This window comes from Mobula birostris, chromosome 6 (genome assembly GCF_030028105.1).
Source record: "Mobula birostris isolate sMobBir1 chromosome 6, sMobBir1.hap1, whole genome shotgun sequence".
NCBI lineage: Eukaryota > Metazoa > Chordata > Chondrichthyes > Myliobatiformes > Myliobatidae > Mobula > Mobula birostris.
This window is the reverse complement of record NC_092375.1, coordinates 179,298,471-179,322,416: the sequence shown is the minus strand read 5'-3', so window position 1 is coordinate 179,322,416 and position 23,946 is coordinate 179,298,471. Positions and strand designations below refer to the sequence as shown.

Sequence of the window (23,946 nt, the reverse complement as noted above, 5' to 3'; positions counted from 1 at the left end):
TTTGGGGGATTTTCGCCCATTCTTCCTTGCAAAAGGTTTCTAGATCTGTGAGATTCTTGGGCCGTCTTGCATACCCTGCTCTTCTGAGGTCTATCCACAGATTCTCGATGATGTTTAGGTCAGGGAACTGTGAGGGCCATGGCAAAACCTTCAGCTTGCGCCTCTTGAGATAGTCCATTGTGAATTTTGAGGTGTGTTTAGGATCATTATCCTGTTGTAGAAGCCATCCTCTTTTCATCTTCGGCTTTTTTACAGGCGGTGTGATGTTTGTTTCCAGAATTTGCTGGTATTTAATTGAATTCATTCATCCCTCTACCAGTAAATGTTCCCTGTGCCACTGGCTGCAACACAAGCCCAAAGCATGATCGATCCACCTCTGTGCTTAACATTTGGAGAGAGGTTCTTTTCATAAAATTCTGCACCCTTTTTTCTACAAAAATACCTTTGCTCATTGCAGCCAAAAAGTTCTATTTTAACTTCAGTCTGCAGAACTTGTTTCCAAAATGCATCAGGCTTGTTTAGATGTTCGTTTGAACCTTTTGAATAGAACTTTTCAAAATCCACCTCAAAATCACACCTCAAAGTTCACAATGGACTACCTCAAGAGGCGCAAGCTGAAGGTTTTGCCATGGTCCTCACAGTCCCCTGACCTAAACATCATCGAGAATCTGTGAATAGACCTCAAAAGAGCAGTGCATGCAAGACAGCCCAAGAATCTCGCAGAACTAGAAGCCTTTTGCAAGGAAGAATGGGAGAAAGTCCCCCAAACAAGAATTGAAAGACCCTTAGCAGGCTACAGAAAGCATTTGCAAGCTGTGATACTTGCCAAAGGAGGTGTTACTGCCACGCAGCGTGCCCAAACGTTTACTTAGGGCCCTTTTCCTTTTTTTGTTATTTTGAAACTGTAAAAGATGGAAATAAAAATGTTTTCTTAAAATATTAAAGAAATGTGTCATCTTTAACTTTATGCCTTTTGGAAATCAGTTCATCTTTTACTCGCTTAGCTATTCACAGTAACAGAAATTTTGACCAGGATGCCCAAACTTTTGCATGCCACTGTAGATGTGTGATATTCAAAAGGATAGTCTATTTACCTTACAAAATTCATTGTGTCTGTGAACATAGATTTAACCATGTGCTGTAAGAAAACATCCTATGTCTAAGTTTAGGGAAAATGTTTCCTTGTACACAATACTCTGTATTTTTTTAATCCTTTTAACTGTATGTGGACAGTCATTGTGAAATTATTCCCACAGTGGTGTAAAATGGAAATTCGAGAGTTTCTGGTCAATGGTGGTGCTGCCCTCCACTGTCTACAGGATGTTGTTGCTGGGGAATTTGTCACTGATATTCAAGGGGAACTGTGTGATCTCAGTTCTGTTAAATGTTTTCGTTCTCTCTTTTTTGGGAAATATATCTCTTGTAGCTTATCAACTTTTATCAGATTTTTTGGGACACTTCCAGCAATTCCACAATTGTACAATGCCTTGCAAAAAATTCTAAAAGACTGAGTACCTTATGAGAAGAGGCTGTTTGACTCTTCCTTCAACCTAAATGGAGTCCCATATAACTTGAAATCATATTTGTAGAATGAAGATGGATGTTTCTTTTATTATTCGATATAAAAGGGCATCAGGCATTAAGCAAAAACTGGTGTGGATTAGAAATTAATAGTGAAATAAGCGTGCATTCTTAATCCAAATGAGTGTTTTGAGGTTCTGCATGGACTGGTGTTGATGTGCACTGACTTAGTTAACCACGGTTGAATGGAAAATGACAGGTTGGGGTGATGGGGGTGGGGGGTTTGGCTATTGAGGAATGTACTTGCCTGGAAAAGAGCTAAATGTTGTGAAATGTGGAGGGAGTAGGAATTGACTGAGTTCTCAAAAGGAAATAATACTGGAAAGAGAAAAGTAAAATATATTAATTGTTAAGATGATGTATTAGAAAATTGTGAAGGTGACGTATTAGAAAATAATGCAGGCCGATCCCAGATTAAGAATGCCAAATCTATGAACCACCCCCTCCCCCACATAATGAGCTCTCATAATAATAATAAATTCAGAAGTCTGACTGGGATAGAAATACACGGTCGAACATACTGTAATGAGTGAATAGCGAAGTCATAAATGTAAGTGGGAGAAGGACTGGACAAAATGCCAAGATTTGATGCAAGCATTGCTGACTAATCCAGCAGCTATGGTTTATTCCTAGGTGCCCTTGACTTGTAGTGACCAACCTTCATGAACTAGTGAAGTTCTACCATGTGCTTTTCGGTACAAGGTGTTGTAGAATTAGACCCAGTGGTATTATGAAGGTATGATGATGTGGTGTGTGATTTCGATGAAACTTGCAGATGTTGGAGCATCCTTGTGCATACTGGCCTTGTTCTATTTGGTGGTAGTGACTACAGGTATGGAAGATGATGTTGAGCAACATACACAAAATACTGGAAGAATTTAGCAGGCCAGGCAGCTTCTATGGAAAAAAAGTACAGTCGACGTTTTGGGTCGAAACCTTTTGGCAGGACTTTTTTCCATTGGTGCTGCCTGGCTTGCTGAGTTTTTCTAGTGTTTTGTGTGTGTTGCTCGGATTTCCAGCACCTACAAATTTTCTCTTGTTTGTGAAGATGTTGAAGTAGTTTTGGCATGTTACTACATTGCAATACACTTTCACTTGGTGTATATTGCAGCTACTTTGTTTTCAGGGGTGGGAGGAAGCAGAAGTTTAAAATGATGGCTGGAGTACGAATTAAGCATTTTGTGTTGGCCTAGGTCATATGTGATTATTTTTAAGCTGCATCTATCCATACAAGTGTGGAGTATCCCATTATATTCTGAGCTTCAGCCTTTTTGATACTGAAAAAGAAGTTGGAAGTTGAGTTAGCTGTTGTGGACCTGCTCAGTCAACATGATTATGTGGCTGGGTCACTTAAATTTCTGGTCAAAAGTCATCCTAAAATATGGATGGTTGGGTGGTGCTTGTTAATGGCTGTGCCATTGAATGTCAGGAAAAGATGGTTAGAGTTTTTGAGGATATGTTTATTCCTTAGCATCAATATGGTGTTTTTGCTACTTGCCGTGATATTCAGGTCCTGCTGCTTGCAGGCATGGGCTGCTTTATTTTCTGTAGAATGGCAAAAGAACTTAAACATTTTTTTTTACTGATTTTATGAGGGAAGGAAGCATTTTGTTGAAAGAGCTAGCGATGATTGAGCCCAGGACAGTGCTCTGGTGAGCTCCATGTGCAGTAGTGGAATTAATTATCCTCTAAAGCGGGTTCCCAACCTGGGGTCTGCAGACCCCTCAGTTAATAGTAAGGGTCCGTAGCATAAAAAAGGTTGGGAATCCCTGCTCCAAAAGAATAATTGCAAACATCTTCCTTTATACAAGGTATGATTTCAGCCAAGAGGTTTTTTTTCTTGCTTCCCGTGAGCCTCACACCTCTCCCAGGTTAGCTGCTGCCTTAACATCACAGTTACTCACCTCACTACAATATTGGAATTCAACTCCGAATCTGTGTCTAGGAAACACAAGGTGAGTATTATTGAGCTAAGGGACATAAACCACCAGGGTAGTGGTTGTACCTTTACTCTCAACGTGTACACATTACTGGGCTCTTCTTTAAAGCACAATCTCTCCTGCTGTCCCTTCTACAAACTCTGTTATTCTGACTCTATGCATCTTCTTTCCCCCTTTGTGTCACTAGTAACAACTAATTTACAGTTTGCCTTTATCCTGCAACATGTGCTCACTTTCTTACATACCTGTGCATTTAAATCTTTCTCTTGTGTGATGATCCCTGGAACCCAAACCTTCAGTATTTTGGTCACTATTTCCATGACCATCAACTGTGGTTAAGTTTTGTTGTTTTTTTTCCCCCTTAATGTTTTTTTTGAAAATTGTTGTGGTGAAGTCTATATTGAAGTTCAACTCATGTTGGAGCCTAAACATTCTGATCTCAAATTGATCAGGAAAATTGAATTTGTATTTAAATTCAAGTAGTTTGTGATGTACTTTTGTACCAATCAGAATTCTGCAAATATTCTGTTTAATGTGAAATATGCCTGTAATTGAATGTAGCAGTGATTGTGTTATTTCTAAGTCATGTCTGTTATTTTAGAACTGTATTTCTAAAAGTTCATATCATTGACATAGATATCTTATTTGCATAGCAACAAAGCCAGTACCGTAAGAAGCTGTTTGAGGCCTCTCATTCATTGCGTGCCATGACATTTGGACAGGATCGCTACAAGCGACGCTACTGGGTACTTCCTCAGTGCGGTGGTGTATATGTTGAAGGCATGGAAAGCGCAGAAGGTAACCTTATGAAAATTTTTTCTTCACTGAATGACCTAGAGCTCTTAAAAGCAATTTATTGTTGGGGTATCTACAATCTTTGTAAATTGACTTGTTATAATTAAGCTAAGCTGATTAATGCGCCCTCTTATTATTACATTAAGACTATCATTGGTTAATGTTCTTACTGAGGTGACTTTCATCTCAATCTACATGCAAAATGACCAAAAAGAATCCACATTGCACTACTAAAAATCACATGAGAATTCACTATTTAGCAATGTGGGGCAAATCTTTATCCTTTGTTAATATTAACATGCTGCTTTCATCTGAGCATCATGCATGCTCTAGTTTTTTTTTCTCTAATGGTCAAATAACTGTGGTACAGAGCCCAAAATTTAGTTTCTGTCAAGTTTTTCAATCCTGTTGTTCTGAGTAAATCACAGTTCATGCAGTTCACTCAGAAGAACCAGCTTTGCAGATTCTTCTGCCACCAACTGTTCCGCCCTTCCCATTATCACCACATGGCAGCATTCCTCAGTATCCAAAAGAGTGCTGTTTGTACAGTGGTGTCACATTTTAAGTGCTACATTGTAAGACTGGTGATGTGGAGGGAGGGAAGGAAACTTCATTTAATGTGATAACTTTAATCCCCAACACCAAATGTTCCTGAAACAGAAGTTATGCAAAGGAGAATGGGCTAGATTCTAGCTGCTAGAGTGTTTTTGAACTTCACTAACAAATGTATTACTTTTTTTTTTTAAAAACTTATCAAAACTGTTTTAGGAGAACTTCATCATGAGGAAATTTGCACTGGTAAGCTTCTAGGCTTTGACTTTCGTGCAGGACCTTAGCTGACCTAATTTGAGTGGCTGTGGTTGAAAAGAAATGTTGAGAGACCAGAAAACATTGTGTTCTTTTTAAAGTTATCTGGTTCACTGAGACCATAAAACATAGGAGCAGAATTTGGCCATTCAGCCCATCAAGTCTTCTTCGCCATTTCATCATGGCTGATCCATTTCACTCTCAGCCCCAATCTCCTGTCTCTCTCTGTATCCCTTAATCTTAGTAATCAAAGGTTCAAAGGTCCAATTTAATGTCAGAGAAATGTATACAATATACAAACCCCATTTCCAGAAAAGTTGGGATATTTTCCAAAATGCAATAAAAACAAAAATCTGTGATATGTTAATTCACATGAACCTTTATTTAACTGAGAAGAATACAAGGAAAAGATTTTCAATAGTTTTACTGACCAATTTAATTGTATTTTGTAAACATACACAAATTTAGAATTCGATGGCTGCAACACACGCAACAAAAGTTGGGACAGAGGCATGTTTACCATTGTGTTCCATCACCTTTCCTTTTAATAACACTTTTTAATCGTTTTGGAACTGAGGATACTAATTGTAGTAGATTTGCAATTGGAAATTTTGTCCATTCTTGCTTGACATAAGACTTCAGCTGCTCAACAGTCCGTGGTCTCTGTTGTCTGATTCTCCTCTTCATGATGCCCCATACATTTTCAATAGGAGATAGATCTGGACTGGCAGCAGACCAGTCAAGCAAACGCACTCTGTGTCTACAAAGCCACGCTGTTGTAGCCCGTGCAGAATGTGGACTGGCATTGTCCTGCTGAAATAAGCATGGATGTCCTGGGAAGAGACATCGCCTTGATGGCAACATATGTCTCTCTCAAATCCTAATATACGCCTCAGAGTCAATGGTACCTTCACATACATGCAACTCACCCATGCCATGGGCACTGATGCACCCCCATACCATCACAGATGCTGGCTTTTGCACCTTTCGCTGATAACACTCTGGATGGTCGTTTTCATCTTTGGCATGGAGAACTCGATGCCCGTTTTTTCCGAAAACTAGCTGAAATGTGGACTCATCTGACCACAGCACACGGTTCCACAGTCTTTTGGTCCATCTGAGATGAGCTCGGGCCCAGAGAACTCGCCAGTGTTTCTGCATAGAGTTGATGTATGGCTTCCTCCTTGTGTAATACAGTTTCAAATTGAATTTCTGGATGCAGCGACGGACTGTGTTGAGTGTCAATGGTTTTCCGAAGTATTCCCAATCTTGCATTGAGAAATGTTCCTTTTGAACTGACTAACAATTCTCTCACGAATTTTGGCACAAAGGGGTGAGCCACGACCCATCCTTGCTTGCAAAGACTGAGCCTTTGATGGACGCTACTTTTATATCCAGTCATGATACCTCACCTGCTACCAATTAATCTGCTTAATGTGAAATCTTCCAAACTGGTGTTACTTGAAAATTCTGTGCACTTTTCAATCTTATTTTAACTCTGTCCCAACTTTTGTTGAGAGTGTTGCAGCCATCAAATTCTAAATTTGTGTATATTTACAAAATACAATTAAGTTGATCAGTAAAACGATTGAAAATCTTTTCTTTGTACTTTTGTCAGTTAAATAAAGGTTCACGTGAATTAACATATCACAGATTTTTGTTTTTATTGCATTTTGGAAAATATCCCAACTTTTCTGGAAATGGGGTTTGTACATCCTGAAATTTTTCTTGGCAAACATCCGCGAAAACAGAGAAGTGCCCCAAAGAATGAATGACAGATAAACGTAAGAACCCCAAAGTCCCCCCAGCTCCCTTCCCTCCCGCACGTAAGCGGCAGCGAACAACAATCCCACTGGCAAAAAAATAAGCAACCATCAGCACCATCACCAAACACTCAAGCGTGAGCAAAGCAATAGCAAAGACACAGACTTGCAGTTACCCCGAAGACTTCACATTACACCGACATTCAACATACTGCAGATTCTCTCTCTCTCTCTCCCTCTCTCTCTCCCTCTCCCTCTCCCTCTCCCTCTCCCTCTCCCTCTCCCTCTCCCTCTCCCTCTCCCTCTCCCTCTCCCTCTCCCTCTCCCTCTCCCTCTCCCTCTCCCTCTCCCTCTCCCTCTCCCTCTCCCTCTCCCTCTCCCTCTCCCTCTCCCTCTCCCTCTCCCTCTCCCTCTCCCTCTCCCTCTCCCTCTCCCTCTCCCTCTCCCTCTCCCTCTCCCTCTCCCTCTCCCTCTCCCTCTCCCTCTCCCTCTCCCTCTCCCTCTCCCTCTCCCTCTCCCTCTCCCTCTCCCTCTCCCTCTCCCTCTCCCTCTCCCTCTCCCTCTCCCTCTCCCTCTCCCTCTCCCTCTCCCTCTCCCTCTCCCTCTCCCTCTCCCTCTCCCTCTCCCTCTCCCTCTCCCTCTCCCTCTCCCTCTCCCTCTCCCTCTCCCTCTCCCTCTCCCTCTCCCTCTCCCTCTCCCTCTCCCTCTCCCTCTCCCTCTCCCTCTCCCTCTCCCTCTCCCTCTCCCTCTCCCTCTCCCTCTCCCTCTCCCTCTCCCTCTCCCTCTCCCTCTCCCTCTCCCTCTCCCTCTCCCTCTCCCTCTCCCTCCCCCCCTAATATGGGGGAGAAAGGTGTCTCCATTTTCCCAGCAAGCGGGGAGACATGACAAACAACTTGCTGGTTTACGATGTTAAAGGTCCGTTATGTTGCTTTTTCTCGAGCTCTGTGCCCGAAGATTGCAAAGATCTCTGGTCTTTGGGCCCACCGCAGATGTCCAGACTGCCCCCAACGACACACGGGTCTCCTGCCGTGACACTGACCCTCGATCCACCCATCTCCAGAGCCCCGAGATCTTAGGCTGCCGAATTTGAGCCGGGCTCTCAGGCCGAACCCTTGGCGTGCTGAACAACGGCCAATCCTGAAACCCCGAGAACAAGTCCCATTCCTGCAAAGAACCGAAGTCAGCGTGTAACTTCGGGATCTTCAAAAGAACCCTGAAAGGGAAAAATAAAGATATTAAAGATGGAAATAGAGCTGTTTCCAAAGATGCAAGCAAAAGAGTTGCTGTTTAGCGCCATCTTAACTTCGGGATTCGGAATTCAGTTTTTGGAATCTAGAATCTATCAGCCTCCACCTTGAATACATCCAATGAGCTGGCCTCCACAGCCACCTGTGGCAACAAATTCCATTGATTCACCACCCTCTGGCTAAAGAAGTACTTCCCCATCTCTGTTCTAAATGAATGTCCCTCTATTCTGAGACTTTGCCCTCTGGTCTGAGACTCCCCCACTATAGAAGACATCCTCTCCACATTCACTCAATCTAGGCCTTTCAACATTTGATCGGTTTCCATGAGATCTCGCATTCTTCTAAATTTCAGTGATTAAGGGCCCGGACCCATCAAACACTCCTCGTATGATAACCTTATCATTCTCGTGAACTTCCTGTGAACCCTCTCCAGTGTCAGCACATCCTTTCTTAGATAAGGGTCCAAAACTGCTCAGAGTACTTCAAGTGAGGCCTCACCAGTGCCTTATAAAGCTTCAGTTTGACATCATTACTTTTATATTATGTTTATAGTCCTCTTGAATGCTAACATTGCATTTGCCTTCCTCGCCACTGCCTCAGCTTGCAAGTTAACCTTTAGGGAATTCTGCACAAGGACTCCTAAGTCCTTTTGCACCTCGGATTTTTTAATTTTCTCTGAGACAGGTTAAGAATCTTGTGGAAAAATTGGACTGGTAGCTTTTCACAATCTATCTTGAAGTGTAGGTTAAAGAAGGACTATATTATTAGTTGCATTACATTTTCAAAAAGCTTTATCTAAATGATAACTGCCTTGCATTCAGTTCTGAATGCAGATGTCACTTCTTCCTGTTTTACACTCGCGCATTGAGGGATTGATGAAAAATGAAGAGCGATTTGTTTTTTTTAATTAAGGTGATATGTGTTTGCTCTTGCATAGTCTTCCTTGTATTGTAAATTGGACTTTAAACTTAATTACACAACCTATGCCAAGTTGTCGGAAATAACTTTGTTCTCATAAAACACTGGTTCGTGGTTTGGTGTCAGTGTGCTTTAAAAATAGCCTCTGATAATACATGCTGTTTGTAGAAGTACTGGCTGTAAGATTTACATACACAACTACCGGATTTCAAATGTCAATATAAATTTGATGCCACACCACCTGTTTTTGGAATTCAGTGCATTAAATGTCTTTTATTAATGACACACAGTTGAATAATATACCAACAACAGGAAAAATTTGTACAATAGTACTATTTAAAGGTATCCTTAGTGACTTTGGGGTTAGTTGTTGGTACTGGGATAGTATAATGTTTGATGTTTTTGAGTTATTTTAACAAAAGATTTACAAAATCTTCCAGGTTCACTAGAAAGAAAGGTAAACCAACATTTAGTGCTTTCTTCTAGGTCAACATTCCAGGCATTCCTTAGTTATTCTTAGCTCAGTTGCGCAGATCACTTTATTAGTACGTCTTACACTAGTCTCCTGAAACAGATGGGCTCTTCGGAGCTCTGTCATATGAAGAGCTTACCAGACATTTAGGGGGGAAAAAATCCCTTCTTGGAGAAGTGCAAAATCCCTATGAGCTCCTAGATTTGTTGTGGCCCTTGACCACCCAGAATAGACGGGGAGCATTTGAAATGGTATGGAGAACTTTGATCCATAAGTCAGAATCAGGTTTAATATCACTGGCATATGTTTTGAAATATGTTGTCTTTGCAGCAGCAATACAGTGCAATGCATAATAGCAGAAAAAATGTGAATTTCAGTAAGTATATATGCTAAATAGTTAAATTAAATAACCTGCAAAATTGGAAATAAAAAAAAAGTGGTGAGGTAGAGTTCATTGGTTCAATGTCCATTCAGAAACCGAATGGCAGAGGGGAAGAAGCTGTTCCTGAATCGCTGAGCGTGTGCCTTCAGGCTTCTTTACCTCCTTCCTGATGGTAGCAGCCTGAACAAGGCATGGCCTTGAGTTGAATGGACTCAGAAGCCAGTGAAAATAGTGAGCACACCACCTTAGTAGGTTCTTCTTGCTCCATCTGCAAGAGAGTCCGGATTCCACACTGGTCTTTTAGCTACCTCAGAATCCACAACGCTGGTGTGGAAGCCAACCATCCTTGATTCATCCCTGTAAAAATGAATGTGATGACCAAAATATAATTCTTTAGGTCTCAGTGATGCTGGGAGTGACAGCAAAGCACCATCTGCTAATTAACATGAAGCAGCATTATAGCGGAGAGGGTCAATACCATGAGTGACTGCCAATACTCTAGGCTAATTTACACCACTCATGGTATTGACCCTCTTCGTCTATAATGCTGCTTCATATTTCGGGACTTCAAATACAGCCCCATTCAAAGAACCATTGTGAGTACTGTCAATTCGGTTCAATGAATTATTTCTATATTTTGTATGAACCAAATGAAATTTAATTTGTGTGGGGCAAATCTGATGGAGTCATTTTTAGCCTTTAATTATTGGAAGGTTTGTGTTTTATTATTTGTGTTGATTATCATGGATGCTTTCAAATTGAAGTGAGGTAGGCAGAATGAATGACAATAGTATATCAGACTTCTGTTTTATGCTTGCACTAACTCAGTGCAGTGGATTGTGTGAGGGAGATATTTTAAGAAGGAATGTGCTTTTAATATTCATTTGCAGGAAGAGGAGTGGGTTTTAAGGATTCATTTTGTTCTGGCCACTGCCTTTTCAAGCAATGGACTGCAAGATTGCTGCACACTGCCACCTTCACGAGAGCTCTTAAGGGCACACAGTAAATGCTGGTCTTGACAGCAGTGCTCAAATCACAAAAAAAAAAGAATAAATCAAATAAAAATGTCATTCTGGATTAAGGATAACTTGCTTTTTTGCCAGATCTGTGTGTTTTGAGATGGCTCATGATGCCTATGTGAGGTCGACAGACTCTATCATAGGTAGGCAGGCAAGGTGTTGTCTTTAAAGGTCGTGAACTTCTATTCATATTGGGTGGCAGTGTATTCCCAAAAGGTGAACTCAAAGTTTCCAATTGCATCATTAAAAATCCATTTTAAGCAACTAGGGATAAGAAGGTCAGCACAGATAAACTAAATAACTGTAGGTTGGTGAGCCTTGCATCAGTGCTGAACAAATTTGTGGAGAGAATTATAAGGGATAGTGTTTATGTACTTTTGGAAAGGCAGATTGATAAGGGATAGCTTGGCTTTGTGCATGGGAAAATCCTATTTCATTAATTTGATTGAGTTTTTTGAGTCAGTAATTAAGGAGATTAATGAAGGCAGAGTGGTAGATGTTGTCAGCATAGACCTTAGTAAAGCATTTGAGAAAGTCCAACATGATAAGCTGGTCTGGAAAATTAAACCCCATGGGATCCAAGGTGATCATTTTGCCGAGGACCATGCTCTGTCTGCAACAGCCGTCTTGAGCTTCCTTTTACATTTCATATTAACGCTTCCCTCTTCCACACGGACTTTATATCCTCATCCTTTGCCATTGTAACAGAGAAGCCAAATGTAAATCTTCTGATTTTAAGTAACCTGCATCTAAACCTCCTAGACCTGTGATTCAATTTGTGATCTGTTGGTCAAAAAGTCCAGTGTTCAGCTACAATCAGAAAAGATAGAAAGCAACATCTCTGCCACAATTATTCTCAACACTAGTGCCACACAGTCAGTGTCCTTGGCTCCTCCGCCCCTACTCTACTCCCAATACACTCACAATTGCATGGCCAAATTCTGCTGTAACTCTATCCACAAGTTTGCAGATGATGCTATCATCGTGACTGACTCTCAAATAATGATGAGTCAGAGTACTGGAAGGAAATCTAGGGTCCAGTGGCATGGTGTCACAGTATGAATGTTGTCCTCAATGTCAGCAGACCAAAGAGCCTGGTCAATGACTTCAGGAAGAGGAGCAATGCACACTTTCCTATTTACATCAGTGGTGCGGAGCTTGAGAGATTTGAGAGCTTCGAGTTCCTGTGAATGAACGTCACCAATATGGTCCAACCATATATTAACACAACAAAGTTCACCTGTGCCTCTACATCTTTGGGTGGCTTGAGATTTGGCATATCCCCTTTGACCCTGACCAATTCTTATCAATGCTCCTATCTGGATGCATTATGGTTTGGTATGACAGTCGCTCTGCCCATGACCCCAAGGAACTGCAGAGAGTTGTGGACTAACCTCAATATGTAACTGAAACCAACCTCCCCTTCATTGACACTTACACTTTTTTTGCTGCTTTGATAAAACAGCCAACATAATCTAAGACCCCACCTACCCTGGACTTCCTTCTCTCTACTTCCCATCAGACAAGATACAAAAGCCTGCAAGTATGTACCACCAGGCTCAATGCAGCTGCTGTAAGACTCTTGAATGGATTCCTGGTATAAGATGGACTCCTGATCTCACAATCTCCCTTCTATGGCCTTACACTTTTTTGTCTGCCTGCACTGCACTTTCTCCAGAACTGTAACACTGCTCTGCATTCTTTTATTGTTTTCCCTTGTACCACCTCAATGCACTGTTATAATGAATTGATCTCTATAAATCTTTTTGCGATTTATTTTTGGATAATTGTTTTATGTCTTTTGATCAACTCTTTAATAAATATAACTTACCCAGATCTCACTTTTTTAGATATCTACAGATTAGAAACTTTTTAATTACTGTCTCCCCTAATTTTCCGCACCCATATCCAATGGACACTTCGGAAAAAATTTTAGATTTAAATCTCTCTCAGAAAAGTGTAGTAGCAATTATATGTAATATAATTATGAATTTATGTCCTGATGCTTCTAATAAAATTAAAGCTGACTGGGAAAGAGAACTTGAGATTAATATACCGACTGAAAAATGGGAAAAAAATTCTTCAGTTGGTGAATTCATCCTCTGTATGTGCTAAACATATGTTGATACAGGTTAAAGTAGTGCACAGGGCTCATATGTCCAAAGATAAACTACCTCGTTATTATTCTTATATTAATCCAATATGTGACAGATGTCATTCCGAGATAGCTTCTTTAACCCACATGTTTTGGTCATGTCCCTTGTTGGAGAAATATTGGAAAGATATTTTTGATATTATTTCAACGGTCCTAAATATAGACTTACAACCTCATCCATTGCTGCTATCTTTGGATTACCAATGATAGCATTAAATAATTTAACCTCTTCATCATGTAGGATGATTGCATTTCTTTCTTTAATGGCTAGAAGATCCATTTTGTTGAATTGGAAATGGTGTGCGAGACAAGTTTTTCACTGTATCTTGGTACAATGACCAACTATTTTGCCAATGTACCCTCAGTGTTTTTCTCCCAATTGCACACCTGTCCACCTAGTTTCCTTCTTTGTTTATCCATCCTCTCTCCTCTCATCCCCATGAGGTTTCATTTGCCCACTACCCCTCCCATCTGGTTCAACCTGTCATCTACTAACCTCTATCCAGTCCAACTACTTAGTGCTATACACTGGAAATCCTTACTGTTCCCTCTCAGTTCTGATGCAGGGTGCCAAAGTGAAATATCAGCTTTCACCTTTTGCTTCCACAAATGCTGCTTGACCTGCTGAGTTCATCTGGTTTTGCTTGGAATCCAAGTTGAGCTTAGCTAATTAAATCAAAAATTGGCTTGGGTGATGTGAGGCAGAGAAGAGTGGTAGAAGAATATTCTGCTGGAAGGAAGTTTGGCGAGTGGTGGACCCTGGGGACTGGTTGTTAGGTCCTTTACTGTTTGTAATACATATAAGTAATCTGATTGTGAAAGTCTGATTCAGAAGTTTGCAGATGACACATATTGATGTTGCTGTAGATAGTGAGGAACGTTGTCTTAGGTATAGGTCAACTGGAAAGTTGGATGGAGAATTGGCAGATGGAATTTAATCTGAACGAGTGTGAGATGATGTATTTTGGGAAGTCATATAAGGGTAGGACATACAGTATATGGTAGCACACTAAGGAACGTTGATGAATATGGTTCCTCAGATCCATAGTTCCCTGAAAGTGGGAACACAGGTTGATAGGGTAACAAGGAAGATGTACAGCATAATTCACTTCATCAGGCATAAAATTTTGAAAAATTTATGAAAGTTTACAAAACATTGGTTCGGGCACACTTAGGGTAATGTGTGCAGTTGAGTTCATCACACCAAAGGAAGGATGTGATTGCAGAGGAGACTCGCCAAGATGCTGCCTGGTTATTGAATGATCGAGGATTTGAGGGAGATGTGGAGCTGGCACCTAAGAGCCTTGATCATATTTAAATGATGGGGCAAGCTTCAGGCCTACTTCTCCTGTCTTCTTTCTTGTGCTCTGAAGTACCTTTTCCAATAGCAGGAGAACTCTGTTCAGGCATAAAATTAAAGCACAATTCAGGCCTGAATTCCTAAAATCTTTCTGACACATGACTTTACCCAACACAATTGGATTAAAATTGAGCTTGTGTTGTTTAGTTAGATTTCACCGTGTTAACAGTTTTGGATTGTCCTGAAGAAGGGTCTCAGCCCAAAACGTCAACTATTTATTCATTTCCATAGATACTGCCTGACATGCTGTGTTCCTCCAGCATTTTGTGGGTTTCATTTTGGATTTCCAGCATCTGCAAAATCTATTGAGTTCAAAAACACAAAACACTCTGCAGATGCTGGGGTCAAAGCAACACTCACAACACGCTGGAGGAACTCAGCAGGTCGGGCAGCATCTGTGGAAACAAGCAGTCAACGTTTCGGGCCGAGACCCTTCGTCAGGACTGTTGACTGTTCGTTTCCACAATGCTGCCCAACCTGCTGAGTTCCTCCAGCGTGTTGTGAGTGAATCTATTGAGTTTACATTTTTGGTTCTTGGTCTTCTGTATCTTGTGATTATAAATTATGTCAGTTCAAACAGCCACAGAACCACTAACTGGAAACGTACTTCTGTGCAAAAAAAATGTTGATATATGTAACATAAAGGCATTTGTGTTTATCTTTTATTTTCTTTAATTTCCATATGGTCACTTGGTTAATGCAAAACAATATACAGTAGCTTATCATATTTGTATATATGTAATTTTGAAATTACTATTGTCTGCAGTTTGTTAATGTTTTGATAATTGATCAAAAGCCACCTTATTTCTTGTTTACATATCATTATTTTCACATATTTTGTTCCTATCTTTTGCTCACAGCCGTTACAATGCAACGTTTTCAATCATTGTCTACTATTATATCTGCCCATTAAAATAACAGTCAAATCCTTTAGGTTTTATTTCCTTTCTAGTTAAAAATTGCTTATCCAGCTCAAGGTATCACCAGTGTACAGCTACTGCTAGGGGCATTATCCTTGGGACCCCAGCGCTAATCTGTCTCTCTTGTCTGTCTGCCCAGTGTCTAAATACAAGAGATCAGTTCATTTATATCTCTTCCCACCTTGTACCATCACCCAGCAATGAAGTTAAGCAGCAGCAATTTTTAAATACAATACAGGCAGTCCCCGGGTTACGAACGAGTTCCATTCCGAAGTCCATTTTTAAGTCGGATTTGTACGTAAGTCAGAACAGGTACATCTGGTATTATTTAGCGTCAGTTAGTCTAATGTTTGTTTTAGTATATAGTATATATTTTACCTTCCTATGCATATAAAATACTTAAGAAACGTATATATTTCAATGATTAAACCACTGCATTGCTTAGTAATAATTGTAGCTTTCATTGGGGCAGGGTCTTTCACATGCTCCATTATTCTCACTTTATCCTTTAAAATTGTTCCGATCGTTGACCAACTGTAGCCCAACGCTTTTCCAATGACCAATGGCATTTCACCTCTTTCTGATTGCTTTATTATTTCCACTTTATTTTCAATTGTGATCATTTTCCGTCAACGGAACAGAAACACTGGATTCAGCAGCAGCCGCGGGTGGCGGATCCTGGGCTCCCCCGGGTCCTAAAGTCCACCTGCACTGAGACAGGTTAAATGGGACAAGTGGGGGCGGTGCTGACTGGAAAAGGGGGGTCAGGGTGAATCTTGCTAAGAAAAATTTAAGCCAAATACTAAGTTACACCCTCAACACAGTGTTAACAGCAACGTGATCTGACTTAAAATGGCGGACGGCGTTCTCCTTCCTCAAGCCAACAAATTTTTAATATAATGAGCTTTATGGCAGGCCATTAGGAGGTACGAGTTGTTCGTAAGTCAGACGTTTCTAACTCCGGGGAATAACTGTAGTAGTCAGATGACCTGAGTAGTGCAAATACTTAAAAATGTTCTCAGAGCTGACGCAACATCTGTACTGTGTCTGTACCATATGCTTGGGTCAGGTAGCCAAGCCATGGAAGGAATATTTTCCAATGGATTCCAAGGTATTGTTAAGAATGAACATCTAAATCTGCAAACATCATAATAAACCTTGTAAATTATCAAACATTAGAAAAATTATTTAAAGCTAATCTGAACTTGAACAATGTACAAATCTAAGGTAAGTTGCTTAGTTCAGTATTAATTTTGGTGGAGTACAGAGCAAGGAAGAATTGCAGTTTTTTGCTGCATTTGGCAATAAAATATAAATTTAAAGGAAAAATCATTGTTACAAATAATGTGAAAAGCAAAATTATATTCTGATGCGGTCTATAAATTGTATTGAGAAGTTTGTTCTCCAGATATTTGAGGAATTCTGCACCAACAGAGACGCTATTTCCTATCTGTTTTACACTGACTAATCTTAGTCTTTTTGGCCAACATAATGGTAGTCATCTCCAACCAGTTCCACAGGTATAGCAGGCATGTGACTTAAACTAGGTGTCCCAAATTTGGACAATAATCAAGCTATTCCTGTCTGTTATACTTTGTAACTTCAAAACATTAAACAATTTCAAAAGAGGATGCAGGAGTCCACAATGTGAGTGCAACTTTGTTTACTTTAAGTGAGGTGCGCATGTGTCGTGGTAGCGTGATGATGTATACAAATTGTGTATTTATACATACAATGTATAATAAATTATTTAAATGAACTAGAGTGCTTAATCAAACAATTTCCCCCCCTCCCCCCCTCCCCCCTCCCCCCTCCCCCCTCCCCCCCTCCCCCCTCCCCCCTCCCCCCTCCCCCCTCCCCCCTCCCCTCCTCCCCCCCTCCCCCCCTCCCCCCCTCCCCCCCTCCCCTCCTCCCCCCTCCCCCCCTCTCCCCCCCTCCCCCCCTCATATTACTGAAATACTAAACACACACACTATCCGTATGGTTTATAATGATATTTAGTCAAAACTGATAGTTTATTGCCTTTTGTAAAAATGTTGCCGGTGCAGCTGTTGATTTGCTTCTTTGTTTCATTCTTTGATATAAATCATTCTGTTTCATTTGTTGAAAATGTCATTTGGGTATAAATCTCCATATTGAACAAATGTCATGTTGAAGGACAACATTCCTTCAAACAGCGCATCCATTTTACTACATTGAAGTAGTTAGTGTATAAATATTGATCTGTTGACTTTTAAGTAAAACTGCTTTATTATTTCAGGTACTGAGGAGATGATGAAAGAGAGGGAAAAACTAAAAAATGCCAGCAACTTGCAGATTAAGGAAGAGCCACCTGAGACACCTGAAGAGAAATTAAACCATTCTTGTACAGTGACTAACTGTGATGATTTATGCAGAAATGATTCAAAAGAGAGAAATAGCACTAACCTGTTCTTACAAAAGCCAGGTTCTTTTTCTAAACTGAGTAAGCTGTTAGAGGTAGCAAAAATGCCTCCTGAATCAGACTTCGTGACTCAGAAGCAAACAGTGAACCAAATAAATGCAACACCAACATCATCTCCTAGTCATTGTATCTCACAAAACTCCATTTCAAATTCGCAGCTTACTATTCCATCCAGCAACTCGGAAAAGATAGACTCGTGTGCAAACTTATTTAATCCACTGATAACTGGCACAGGGAAACTCTACAACTCTCCTTTACTCCAAAATGACCAGTTGCTGAAAGTACTTACAGAGAAAGGTGGACAGTGGTTCAGTCTCTTACCAAGAATGCCTTGTGATGATTCTTCCATCACCTGTACAAATGTGCCTCCAATCTCCTCACAACAAATGGCACAATCTCAACTTAATTCCCAGTCTTCGTCCTCACCGCTTATGGGTTCAGGATCGCTTCAGAATCCAATGGGACTCAATCCATTTGCATTATCAGCACTACAGGTATGTATTTTATCTTTGTATAATTAGTATTTTAGTTAATTAATTATTACAGAGAAGAAAATAATTTTAAATGTCAATTATTTAATTTCAGCGTTAAGAAGCTAATTATTTTAAAAACACAAATAGAAGGGAATACTCAGTTTTTTTTCTTTTGAGCCCCTAAGTATTATTTAAAAACGCAAACACGAAGAATTCTGCAGATCTGGAAATTCAATCAACACACATCAAGGTTGCTGGTGAATGCAGCAGGCCAGGCAGCATCTCTAGGAAGAGAGTTGAGAGGGGGAGGGGGGAGATCCCCCTCCCACTTTCAAATCTCTTAGTAGCTCTTCCTTTAGTTAGTCCTGATGAAGGGTCTCGGCCTGAAACGTCGACTGTACCTCTTCCTAGAGATGCTGCCTGGCCTGCTGCGTTCACCAGCAACTTTGATGTGTGTTGCGAAGTATTATGTATAGTTTTCACTGAGGTGCTCTGTTTTGGAAATCCTTTTGAATATACAGTTGAAGTCAGAAGTTTACATACACCTTAGCCAAATACATTTAAACTCAGTTTTTCACAATTCCTGACATTTAATCCTAGAAAACATTCCCTGTCTTAGGTCAGTTAGGATCACTATTTTAAGAATGTGAAATGTCAGAATAATAGTAGAGAGAATGATTTATTTCAGCTTTTATTTCTTTCATCACTTTCCCAGTGGGTCAGAAGTTTACATACACTTTTTTAGTATCCGGTAGGAGGAAGGAACGTCGACCTTTAAATTGTTTAACTTGGGTCAAACATTTTGGGTAGCCTTCCACTAGCTTCTCACAGTAAGTTGCTGGAATATTGTTCCATTCCTCCAGACAGAACTGATGTAACTGAGTCAGGTTTGTAGGCCTCCTTGCTCACACACACTTTTTCAATTGGGCCCGCAAATTTTCTATCGGATTGAGGTCAGGGCTTTGTGATGCCTACTCCAATACCTTGACTTTTTTGTCCTTAAGCAATTTTGCCGCAACTTTGGAGGTATGCTTGGGGTCATTGTCTATTTGGAAGACCCATTTGCGACTGAGCTTTAACTTCCTGGCTGATGTCTTGAGATGTTGCTTCAATATATCCACATAATTTTCCTTCCTCATGATGCCATCTATTTTGTGAAGTGCACCAGTCCCTCCTGTAGCAAAGCACCCCCACAACATGATGCTGCCACCTCCATGCTTCACGGTTGGGATGGTGTTCTTTAACTTGCAAGCCTCACCCTTTTTCCTCCAAACATAACGATGGTCATTATGGCCAGACAGTTCAATTTTTGTTTCATCAGACCAGAGGACGTTTCTCCAAAAAGTAAGATCTTTGTCCCCATGTGCACTTGCAAACTGTAGTCTGGCTTTTTTATGACGGTTTTAGACCAGTGGCTTCTTCCTTGCTGAGCAGCTTTTCAGGTTATGTCAATATAGGACTCATTTTACTGTGGATATAGATACTTGCCTATCTGTTTCCTCCAGCATCTTCACAAGGTCCTTTGCTGTTGTTCTGGGATTGATTTGCACTTTTCGCGCCAAAGTACGTTCATCTCTAGGAGACAGAATGCGTCTCCTTCCTGAGCAGTATGATGGCTGTGTGGTCCCATGGTGTTTATACTTACGTACTGTTGTTTGTACAGATGAAAGTGGTACCTTCAGGTGTTTGGAAATTGTTCCCAAGGATGAACCAGACTTGACGTCATTTTCTGACCTCAATTAGATAGAAAATTTGAGGGCAGAACTGAAAAAGCGTGTGCGAGCAAGGAGGCCTACAAACCTGACTCAGTTACACCAGTTCTGTCTGGAGGAATGGAACAAAATTCCAGCAACTTATTGTGAGAAGCTTGTGGAAGAGTACCCAACCCCCAACATTTGACCCAAGTTAAACAATTTAATGGCAATGCTACCAAATACTAACAAAGTGTATGTAAACTTATGACCCACTGGGAAAGTGATAAAAGAAAGAAAAGCTGAAATAAATCATTCTCTCTACTATTATTTTGACATTTCACATTCTTAAAATAAGGTAGTGATCTAACTGACCTAAGACGAAATGTTTTCTAGGATTAAATGTCAGGAATTGTAAAAGAAAAAAGAGCTTAAATGTATTTGGCTAAGATGACTACAACTTCTGACTACAACAGTAGACATTTTTAATCCTCTCTGTGAGATGTACTAGGTGTTCATACTGAAGAAGCTTGTTTGTGACAATTAGTACCAAGTACTTGTGGTAGTATCAGTTGTCACTGATATTCACCTCTACATATTCGGTTTCATTTAAGTAAGTGGGGCCAAATGTGCAGTGTTCAATGCAGACATTGGCCAACACTCATCCACATTCTGGTGATGTAGGTCATAAACAGATTTCCTCATGGTGTTCTTTTTTGTATCTCCTTGTGTCTCTAGAAAAGTAATTTGAGCTTAGTTCCTGTACTACTTTAATTTCTTGGCCGTTTTCTCAAGTTCAACATTAGAAACAATAGAGGAGATCAGTGTTATTTTAGATAATTGATATACCATTGTGTTGCACCAGAAGCCCAATATGCGGTCTCTACAATTGTAAAGCATGGTTGCATGAAATAGTAATTTTGCGTATCATATATGTTGCAAATCTGAAAAGTGTTCATGCATCAATCTAAGAAAGATGCATCTTAAGCAGCTGAAGTGACAGTTGAATTGTTTGCATGTTTTTAAAAACAGAATTTTTCATTTATTCTTCACTCAGTAGTGCAAAGGTTAAAAACCATAGATACTGGAAATCTAAAATAAAGCCACTACTGTAGATACAGAGCAGCTCATATTACATCTTTGGAGAGAGAAACAGTTTCAGTGATTCTTCATGAGAACTGGGAGAAGTTACAGATTAAACAAACTTTAAGATGCAGAGAAATTGGGGAGGGGAGAATTGAACAAAAGAAATATACTAACGGTGGAAGGTAGAATTTCGGTGACAAAAAGAGAAGGTGAGAGAAAAGCAGATTATAATCAGACAAATATAGAAAAGGTTGTTCATTGATAGTTTAAATGGAAAGAGCAGAATCGTCATTTGAAATTAGATTGAACTTGTGTCCAGAAGTTTGTGATATATGTTGTCAAAAGGAGAGCCGTAACATGTGGATGAGAGAGGTCAAAGTGGCAGTGGGACTGAGGATTCGTGTTGTGGCATGGGTCCATTCAGTTGGTTGATGGTAAAGAGAGATTGAAGTATACCATGTGATACTGGAGACATTAGAAACAGCAGCTGCTGGGAACTGAAGCAAAAAATAAATTGCTGGAGGAACTCAGTATGTGAATTTGGGTTCAAAGCGCATTGCCTGCCCCTCTCCATCTGCCTATTTTCCTCCCTCGTCTTGTTCCGCTTATCACCTATTGTTCGCTTGCCTGGTCCTCTTTCATGAAATTCTGCACCCTTTTTTCTCCAAACATACCTTTGTTCATTGCGGCCAAAAAGTTCAATTCAAAGGGTTCAAAGGAGCATCTGAACAAGCCTGATGCATTTTGGAAACAAGTCCTGTGGACTGATGAAGTTAAAATAGATCTTTTTGGCCGCAATGAGCAAAGGTATGTTTGGGGAAAAAAGGGTGAATAATTTCATGAAAAGAACCCTTCTCCAACTGTTAAGCACGGGGGTGGATCGATCATACTTTGGACTTGTGTTGCAGCCAGTGGCACGGGAAACATTTACTGGTAGAGGGAAGAATGAATTCAATTAAATACCAGCAAATCCTGGAAGTAAACATCACACTGCCTGTAAAAAAAAAAAAGGGTGAAGATGAAAAGAGGATGGCTTCTACAACAGGACAGAGATCCTAAACACACCTCAAAATCCACAATGGACTACCTCAAGAGGCACAAGCTGAACATTTTGCCATGGCCCTCACAGTCCCCTGACCTAAACATCATCGAGAATCTGTGGTTAGACCTCAAAAGAGCAGTGCATGCAAGACGGCCCAAGAATTTCTCAGAACTAGAAGCCTTTTGCAAGGAAGAATGGGCAAAAATCCCCCAAACGAGAATTGAAAGACTCTTAGCTGGCCACAAAAAGCGCTTACAAGCTGTGATACTTGCCAAAGGAGGTGTTACTAAGTACTGCCATGCAGGGTGCCCAAACTTTTGCTTCAGGCCCTTTTCCTTTTTTGTTATTTTGGAACTGTAAAAGATGGAAATAAAAAAGTTTTCTTAAAATATTACAGAAATATGTCTTCTTTAACTTTATGCCTTTTGGAAATCAGTTCATCTTTTACTAGCTTAGCTATTCACAGTAACAAAAATTTTGACCAGGGGTGTCCAAACATTTGCATGACACTGTATAAGTAATAGCTTGTATTAGTCTTATTCCACTTATTCCACCCTCAAGCTTATCCATGAAACCCACTTCCTGCTTCTTTGGCCCTATAATTATTAATCCATTTAATACTTCCCTAATACACTGGCATTTTAAAGGATTTTAGCCTCATGTATACTATCTTCCCTATATTTCAAAACTGTCTTTAGCATGTCTTCCTCAAAAGAAGCAGTCCCTAAGCCCTTGTGTTCTTGCACGTTACTCTGTCATCTCCAGTGTATTTTCTTCCTGTTGCCTCCCAAACCTGTGTCCGTATTTCACATTTCTTCACAACGGATGCATTTTATCCAGTTGGGTTTCTATATGCTGCAGCATTGAAATAATCCTAATTCTAGAACAAGGTAGACTTCCTGACTGTGACCATAGTCATATTATCCCATTCTATTCTTGATGTAGGTTTTGCCACAATCAGGTATACGTACCTGCATTCAAAATAAATTATTGGCTATTCGCAGTTGTGGCTCAAAACTGCTTGCATGAATTAATTTCATTGGAAAATGCTTTGCAAGTTATCATAAGGTACTGAAAGTGTTTTCCATGCATGTTTACAGTACTGTGTAGAAGTCTTAGACATGTGCTTAAAAAATTCTGTAAAGCGAAGATGCTTTCAAAAATAAAAGTTTCTTAATATACAAAAAGCAGTAAACGATAAAATAATCAAATCAGTATTTGGTATGACCACACTTTACCTTTAAAACTGCATCAGTTCTCTAAGGTACACTGTCGTGCAGTTTTATAAGAAAATATGCTGATCGGTAGTTCCAAACATCTTGGAGAATTTACCATTGTTCTTCTGCAGACTTTGGCTGTCTCGCTTGCTTTTTTCTCTCCAAATAATCCCAGACAGCCTCAATGATGTTGATCAGGCTCTGTGGAGGCCATACATCTGAAACCATATGGAAAAGAAATCTGTAATGTCTCAGACTTTTACATAATATTGTACATAGTTGAGTGGATGTAATGTTAACTAGGCAAGGAAATAAATCAAAGCTATATCTAGATTTTTGTCTCTCAGTTCTTTAAAATACATAGGTTAAAATACACAGAAAATTTCCAAGTGAATTGTCTTGAGATCACATACTCATTAAGTCACTCATTGTTATTCCTGTTCTCTTAAACCTATTTTGGTTATATCTCTAATTTTAAAATCTTGTTTGTGTTTTCAAATCTTTAGTGGCCTTAAACCAGCTCCTTGAATTCTGAGTTCTTTCAGTGAATGCCCTTTTATGCAGCCTTCCTTGTACCAGCCAAGGCTGAGTGCCCTGGAGTTATTTCCAAACTCCACTGATCCTTGGAGATCCTA

At 40.1% G+C, this 23,946-nt stretch overlaps 1 protein-coding gene across 13 annotated transcripts in view; it reads left to right on the top strand.

Moving 5' to 3' along the window:
* baz2ba (bromodomain adjacent to zinc finger domain, 2Ba) overlaps nt 1-23,946 on the top strand; it is a 252,745-nt gene that overhangs the window by 187,263 nt on the left and 41,536 nt on the right. For all 13 annotated transcript variants that reach the window (XM_072261994.1, XM_072261996.1, XM_072262004.1 and 10 more), the window contains 2 exons: nt 4,175-4,319; nt 17,620-18,296. In XM_072261994.1, the coding sequence (XP_072118095.1) occupies nt 4,175-4,319; nt 17,620-18,296 (822 nt within the window). The remainder of the gene's footprint in view (nt 1-4,174; nt 4,320-17,619; nt 18,297-23,946) is intronic.